The sequence below is a fragment of the Polypterus senegalus genome, chromosome 11 (assembly GCF_016835505.1).
Source record: "Polypterus senegalus isolate Bchr_013 chromosome 11, ASM1683550v1, whole genome shotgun sequence".
NCBI classification, from domain to species: Eukaryota; Metazoa; Chordata; class Cladistia; order Polypteriformes; family Polypteridae; genus Polypterus; species Polypterus senegalus.
The window spans coordinates 38,335,322-38,343,800 of NC_053164.1; the positions used below are offsets into that span (position 1 = coordinate 38,335,322).

Consider the following 8,479-nt stretch of genomic DNA (forward strand, 5'->3'; position numbering starts at 1 on the left):
TCATTTTTAGGGTGAAATACAGCAAAATATGTTTATAATATTATACAGATAAAACTTTAACTTCATTTAAATCTATATTCTTTACTGGGAGGGTCATCAGGGATAGAATAATTAAACATGTACTACGAAGATATTTCAGTGTTCCATGAACGTTTTCCCATGTTTAATAACGTGCTTTAACTCCTATCATGAAAATCGCGTATACATCTCAGTATTTTAGTTATTCAGAGAGCTGTAATATCACGAATGTAATGGACTCTGTGTCCAGTTGGAGCAAGAGAGCCAGTTTAAGAAGCAAGTAGTGATTCACACACATAGATCACATACGAGTAGAAGATCAAATACAAAACAAAGCATTTAACGTACTACTTTAATTACGATGTGATTTGAGAAACTGGTTAATTAAACGATTTTAAGATGAAGTTTATGATGATCTACTTTAATGACAAAATAAACTACGTGATTAAAGTGGAAATGTCGAGATTGAAGTTTACATTTCGTGCTTTTTCCCCACTGTGTGCCTTTTTTTTTTTCGCTGTACCCTAATAAGCTTTCATATGACACTCGGACAGTGGGCTACAACTCGGCTTTTCACGGCGACTTTGATATGTGACTTCTTTTTTATTTCCGGCACTGTGCGATTTGTGAATGTGAGCTTTCAAGTTTCTCCAACACGCTATGTCACTCGATCAACTTCCTTTTGTTGATTATACCACGGTTTATTTGAACAAATAGTATGTTTTTCCTTTGCCTCCACTTGGTATTCACTGAAATTCTTATATTTTCCCCCGTGCTTTTCTCATTGTCTTTTCACAGAATGCTGAGCTTACAGGATGATTTATATTCATTTGCATATTCAAAGAGGCGTAATTCTGGGAGGATTTGGGGCATTACATAAAGCGCGTGCACGAGCATTAGTTTTCCTGCCGATCGGGATTTATGTAGCGGAAGAACGTGGAAGTTGGAGTACGCACAGATTCCTGCATCTGGATTTTTCTGTGCGTAAGCACATTTCGGCTTTTGTGCTTATGCCATGTTATAGTGCGAGTTCTACGCACGCCGTTATACAGTGATTATCCTGATACTTCATAATGTAGTTGGGATAACATTGGTAAAATGTTTTGTGTACTGATGAAACTAATATTAAATCGTTTGGGAAGTAGCAGTAGCGCTAGCTATACATATAACATAGAAAGGACTCTGCCTGGCAATATGAAAACATCATCCCAATGCTGAAGTATAGTGGAAGGAGCATCATGAGGGCTACTTTGGTGACTGAAGTCCTGGACACCTTGCCGTCATCTAGAGGAAAGTGAATTTGCAAACTGATCAAGGTATCTGACAGGATAATGTCAGAATGGCTGTCCACCAGCTGAAGCTCAGTAGATGTTGGGTGCTGTAGCATGATAATGGCCCTAAACATACAAGCACATCTACAATTACTTAAAAACAATGTCTGCCTTTTGAAGTGGCAGAGTCAGAGCCCAGGCCTTAACCTAAAAGACAAGCTGTGAAATGACCTCAAGAGAGTCACTTACACCAGACATCCTAAGAATATGACTGAGCTAAAGCAGCTCTGTAAGGAAGAATGGTCCAAAATTCCTCCTAAACACTGCACAGGTCTGATCCACAGCTAAGAGAAGCACTTGTTAGAGGTTATTTTTGCTGAGAGGTTCGAACAGTTATTAAATTCAAGGGTTCACTTACTTTTTACACAACACACTAAATATTTGATGGATGTGTTCAATAAAGACATTAAAGACTACAACTGTGTGTTATTAGCATAAGCATATTGTGTTTGTCAATACTTGTGACTTAGATGTAGATCAGATCACATTTTATGACTAATTAATACAGAAAAACAGATAATTCCTAGAGGTTCACATTCTTTTATCTTGCCACTACAGAACATGGGCAGTATGTAGTGGAGCAAAAATAATTTGTGACTGCCTGGACACAAACAGAGAGCAGTCCAACAATTACAATTCTGTAGCTGTTCATGACACTGAACTACAAAAAAAAATGTACAGGGCAGTTCATGTTTGGGAGGTGTGGGAGGCGAGTGGTTAAAAACCTCAACATTTCTTATTTGGTTTGTAGGCAAGTTCAATAAATCGAAACATTGAAGTTGTGAGAAACTTGCTTTTTAGGCTTTTATTGATACCAGTGATCAGGACAATGGCCATCATTTTCTTGTAGCCATTGGGGTTTGCTTTATGTTCTTTATTTTAATTAAGGGTTAGCAGTTCAGGTATCAATGGGTGTAACATGAATGGAAGCAGGCTTTTTTATTTTAGTTTTTGTATTTCAGGAAGAACAGATGGAGCAATGCCATCCATCCATTATCCAACATGCTATATCCTACCTACAGGGTCACAGGGGCCTGCTGGAGCCAGTCCCAGCCAACACAGGGCGCAAGGCAGGAAACAAACCTCGGAAAGGGCGCCAGCCCACCGCAGAGATGGAGCAATGCTTTATATAAAAACTAGCTGTGCTATCTGTCTAAGACAGGTTTAAATCTGTGTTCAACATAGACCACAGGGTTAAGTAGAGCACCGTGCAGTGCATATGTCTCTGTTATATGCCATTTGGTATGGAATTTGTAAAAACAATGTTAGTGTTTGTGATGTGCCATCTGTTGGAATGACAAATGAATGCATTTTATTACTAAAAATGTTTGTGATATGCCATCTTTTGGAATGACAGAGACATAGCAACCAGATGGATACACAGACACTTATCCTTTTATTAAGGTGAAAAACAGTGTAGGATAGGCTGGACCATCAAAGACTGAGTTTTTTATTATCACCTGGGCCAATTATAATTAACATATAATTAATACAACATAATTCATTTAATCAACTTTAAAATCGAGTTCATAGTTTTATTTTTACGTCCACACAGGCTATTACTGACACACATCTCCCACAGGTTCACACACTACAAACCTCTTTACAAAGGCAGACTATTAATGTGACTGAATGCTACGTAATAATGGTTAAGCCTGAGTCACACTGAGTGTGACGTTCAGTGATCCGCCTTACAGTGTTAAACCAGAGTGACTCTCATGAACGTACTCTGCTGCTATCTAGTGAATAAAATTACATTATGCTGCAAAAAATCAGAAACACTTCTATGTATTTTCCCACACTTAGGTAACTCATGAACATTCACGAGTGGGGTGGAACCTTCAACTAAAACACAATATCTTGTAAACAAGAAGCTGTAATGCCATTAGCTGACACAAGCAATAGTAATAACAATGTGAATCGGTCATCAGAGGTTAACACAGATAGTAAAACTGATGCATGCAGCACTGTATTGCTGAGCAGCCATGATATGCTTGTTGACTCTGGTCGCCAGAAGGTTCACCGTGGTGCAAGCAAGCGCGTGGCAAAAACGCAAAACAAATGCAATCGGATGTACGGACAAGAAACGTGTAAGTACTGTTCACAATGTAGCAACTGTCATTCATGTCAGGGAAAATGTAGAGGTCACTAAGCCTTGTGCGGCGGTAGCCAACAATAACACAAGGGGACCATCAATAGTGTGGATCGGGCACTGACTTTCTACCCTGTTAAGCACAAGCAACAAAAAAAATATATACTCAGTAAAAAAAGAAACGTCCTCCGACTTTCAACTGTTTTTACTTTTAGTAAACTTAATGTGTAAATATTTGTATGAACAGTAAAAGAGTCAACACCATAAGACATAAACTAAAAATGATTCACAATGTGTCCCTGAATGAAGGGAGGCTCAAAATCAAAAGTACCAGTCAGTATGTGGTGTGGCCACCAGCTGCTTGAAGTACTGCAGTGCATCTCCTCCTCATGGACTGGACCAGATTTGTCAGTTCTTGCTGTGAGATGTTACCCCACTCTTCCACCAAGGCACCTGCAAGTTCCTGGACATTTCTGGGGGGAATGACCCTAGCCCTCACCCTGTGATCCAACAGGTCCCAGACGTGCTCAATTCCTTCGACGATAAACACAAATCCGTCCATCACCCCTGGTGAGACAAAACCGTGACTCATCAGTGAAGAGCACTTTTTGCCACTCCTGTCTGGTCCAGTGAAGGTGGGTTTGTGCCCATAGGCGGCGTTGTTGCTGGTGATGTCTGGTAAGGACCTGCCTTACAACAGGCCTACAAGCCCTCAGTCCAGCCTCTCTCAGCCTATTGCGGACAGTCTGAGCACTGATGGAGGGATTGTGTGTTCCTGGTGTGACTCGGGCAGTTGTTGTGGCCATCCTGTACCTGTCACGCAGGTGTGATATTCGGATGTACCGATCCTGTGCAGGTGTTGTTACACGTGGTCTTCCACTGCGAGGATGATCAGCTGTCCTTCCTGTCTCCCTGTAGTGCTGTCTTAGGCGTCTCACAGTGCGGACATGGCAATTTATTGCCCTAGCCACATCAGCAGTCCTCATGCCTCCCTGCAGCATGCCTAATGCACGTTCACGCAGATGAGCAGGGACCCTGGGCATCTTTCTTTGGGTGTTTTTCACAGTTGGTAGACAAGTCTCTTTAGTGTCCTGCGTTTTTATAACTGTGACCTTAAATGCCTACTTTCTGTAAGCTGTTAAGGTCTTAACGACCATTCCACAGGTGCATGTTAATTAATTGATTATGGTTAATTGAACATGCATGGAAAACATTGTTTAAACAATTTACAATGAAGATCTGTAAAGTTATTTGGATTTTTAAAACATTATTGTTGAAATACACAGTCCTGAAAAAGGGACGTTTCTTTTTTTGCTGAGTATATAAGAAATGGGCTTATGGAGACACACTTCTATCATCCCAAATACAACACCAGGCTGTGTGTTGGTGACTGTTATAAAACATGTCACATGAAGGACAGCTACTAAATCTGCATCAGGACTGCACTGGACACTCAGCCTTCCTAAGTATTTATGCTGGTACAGGTATTTTGATATTTATGTTTCTATCACACATAACATTTTTTATTGTTGAAAAACAAAGTAATGTTTTTGACAAATTTTTCTGGGGTAAACATAACACTAAGGAGTCACATACTGGCCACCCTACATGTTTACATTTTTTTTCCCTTTTCCATTCAGGACTGTTGATTAGCACTCACCCCAGCAGATTTTTTATTCACATGTTATGAGGGTTCTTGGTAGCTGTACACACCGTCGACACCATGTGTGTTTTGTTGTGATGCAATGTAAATGATATACTGTCTGTTTTATGGTGTTGTATACATTGTTCACAGTCACTAACAAGTGAAAATGTCATTAAATGTCAGTACAATGTAAAACTTTGAACTTTTTTTAATCAGTGCATGATTTGAGCAAATTTCCGAAATGTTAGTAACTGGGATTAGTTGTAGCAAACTGTAGTTGACTGTTTCCCTTTTTTAAGAACTATATAAGTGCTCAAAAGTGAGCCAAAGGTGATGTATGCTCAAATAGTTGTGTATGTATTGGGAACCAGAAGAAATTATAGATAAAAATGTGGCATCCACCTTGGATTCTAAATACAAAAACATAAAACTCCAGAACATATTTTAAAATTTCAGTTCAGTGTTTATCAACCATGCTGATTTATCTGCTCATGGATCACACAGATGCAGACTGCTACCTCGCCTCCTGCCTCACCTCTTAATGCTGATTGATAATGAGTGACCCCAGATGTAAACTTCTTATAGAGAGAACTCATGTTTAATTTTGTTGATTTTGCTGCCTATGGATAATATCTAGAAATGAACTTCGAAAAAATGTATTTTCAGCTCATTTCTGGTAAGTGTCACACTATTTGTAGTAAATTGTAGTAAAAAGTTAAGTTCAGGAGGCCTAAAGCAGCCCCATCTTCACACAATACCTGTGTGTGTGTGAGAGTTCAACTTTTAAAAATGCAAACGCACTACTCCTAAAATAAATACTAATAGCCACATTTTCAACCCCATCTTCAATTCATCTCTAGAATTTGTCTCTACTGACAGAAAGGAGAGAAAAAAATGTTAAACAAGTTCAGGAGGCCTAATGCAGCCCCATCTTCCTTACTTACATACTTGTGTGTATGTGTGTGTACAATGCACACGAATGCCACCGCTGTGTAAGTTCAACATTTTCCAACATTGTGCTTAATTCAAATAATGAGTGAGAATTGAATGCTGATAGCTCAATATGGTCAGTGTGAGTTACTAATTCCTCAAGTTGTTTCAACCAGCACGAGAAATGCTGGCTAACTTGTAACATGCAGAGTTGTAGACTGCTGTAGCTCTTTCACTGGCATTCATTGTTTATTACACTAAGTGTTTAACAGTTTAGTAGAGATAAGTGATACCAGCCTCAATTGCTGCCTCCATGAGTGTGGGATTTGTAAAATTATCCAATTTTGGGGTTTCTTCCCAGCATTGTGAGGTGCTGATTTTTGTGCTTTAATCTGGCTGACTTGTCCTAGTGAATGTTGCTGAACACGTCAATCTTTTCTTCCTACAGGGCAATTAAAATAACATGGTTGACCAAATAATGTCTAGTAACTTACATACTTTTAGTGAGCATAACCCACTTTAAAGATGACTCTCCAAGTATAAGGCATTGCTCCACAAGTTCTACCAGGGTGGTAATGTTTACTTCTTCATTTCTGTATCTGTACTATTTCAAATATTTAACATTTCTCTAACTCATCTCCTATTTTCATGTATCTCTCTTTGTTGCTGCAGTCTAATACCTTCAGAAAATCGGCTGAGAAAGTATCACGCAAATACTGGTGGAAGAACGTCAAGATGATTGTGCTGATCTGTGTAATTGTGGCCATCATCCTCATATTGATCATCCTCTTCGCAACGGGTGTCATCCACACTTAGAAATCCAGAGAGCAGGTCAGATCTGGACTCCATTCCAGAGGCTTGTGTATGCGAACTTCTACCTCTTTGAACCTGATGGTCCATCTCCTTGTACTATGCTCTCCTCCATTTGTAACTCTGGCTATCTACTGTTTTCCCCATGTGTCCCAAGTTGGTGGCTCACTTTCACACAAAATGCTTAGCTGCTCTCTGCTGTACATTTAGAGGCTTTGACTTTTATTCCGTCATTAAGGTACATCACTTGATTGATATTCGATTTTGGTGCTTTTGCTTGAGTTGTGTACTACATGGACATGGGGCTCAACAGCCTTGAAATGAATGCTACCTTATTTAAACAGCTCTTCTTCCTATTGTTAGATTTCCATCTGCAGGGTTTCACAAACTTAATTTTCGCTTGTTTTAAATATTTTTAATTTAAATAAAGGTTGCTCTGTTTCTTATTCCCCTCTCATCCATTTGTAATGTGTGTACCCCAATATTAAACTGCAGTTAGTACACTGAGACGCCCTAAGTCTAGTAGAGTCGACACTTTCAAAATGACACACGTCAACAGTGAAGTCGTATGACTATCGTGGGTGATTCCATGGTGTTCACTTCCTATTGGTCTGATAGGAGAGGCTTTAACTGAGTAGCCAGTTGGCTTACTTAGCCATGTTAGCCAAAAGATGTGCCAGTGCAGCTCTAGGCCATGTTAATCGTATTCTTTTTCAGAAGAAAGTTAAACGAGAACTGTCATCGGTGGGTTTCATTTCTTTAGTTATGTCTTAGCATGCATGTTTGCCTTAACAGCCTTTTAATCTGCTGGCTCAGCAGGAGTGTAGAGCTTAGTAATTTACTTTTGCTTCACTTCTCCAGTTTTTCAGAGAGCACCCTTTTCTGGCACATCTTTAGACTTATTTTTTTAATCTGGGCAATCGCCAATACTTTCCAGGTTTACACGTGGTCAGATTTCTTTCTGATTGGCTTTTTTTGTTAACATAACCACATGTATGTATAAATACACATCATACCTTAATACAGCGTTTCTCAACCTTTAATTATTTGCGACCCGAGTTTTCATAACAATTTTAATCGCGACCCCCTAACGTTTTTTTGAAAGGAGCCCACTAATACCAATTTGTTCTTTTTTAATTAATGATATATCATACAGTAGATGCGTATTTTATTATACCTACTTAACTTTTAGCGACATTTATCTAACTCTATATTTATTTTTCTAGTATCAGAATGTAGTTTAAGTTAATTTGTTTTGGTTTCAATAGATGTATTTTTCATATTTTCGATTCTTGTTTTCTTTTTTTCACATCTTTTTGTTACTTCGTGCCCCCCTAGGGGGGTCTGCCTCACAGTTTGAGAACCACTACCTTAATATTGTATGATATAAATGTAAAATGAAGATGAAGAAACATAAACAAATTCTCCAGCATGAGCATTAAGAGCAACCATCAGTTTGTGTGAGAAAAAAAGATATAACCGCACTTGTGCTTTTGCCAGATTTGCAGCTGTTTTTTCTTTCACATAAATCTGTGTGGGACAGTTTTTGTGAAAACTCCAATGAAGGGCAGCTGTAAATGTACATTTATTATTGCATACATGCACTGTATGTTTTTATGTCAACGTTTTCAAAAAATGTTTACTGTGCTGCTC

General features: G+C 38.9%; 1 protein-coding gene across 1 annotated transcript in view; it reads left to right on the top strand.

The window, feature by feature from the left end:
* Positions 1-7,897, top strand: part of vamp8 (vesicle-associated membrane protein 8 (endobrevin)) — a 31,198-nt gene extending 23,301 nt beyond the window's left edge. Inside the window, exon 3 of the mRNA XM_039768413.1 lies at positions 6,689-7,897. Coding sequence (XP_039624347.1) covers positions 6,689-6,832 — 144 coding nt within the window. The 3' untranslated portion in view covers positions 6,833-7,897. The remainder of the gene's footprint in view (positions 1-6,688) is intronic.
* The last annotated feature ends 582 nt before the right edge of the window (positions 7,898-8,479 follow it).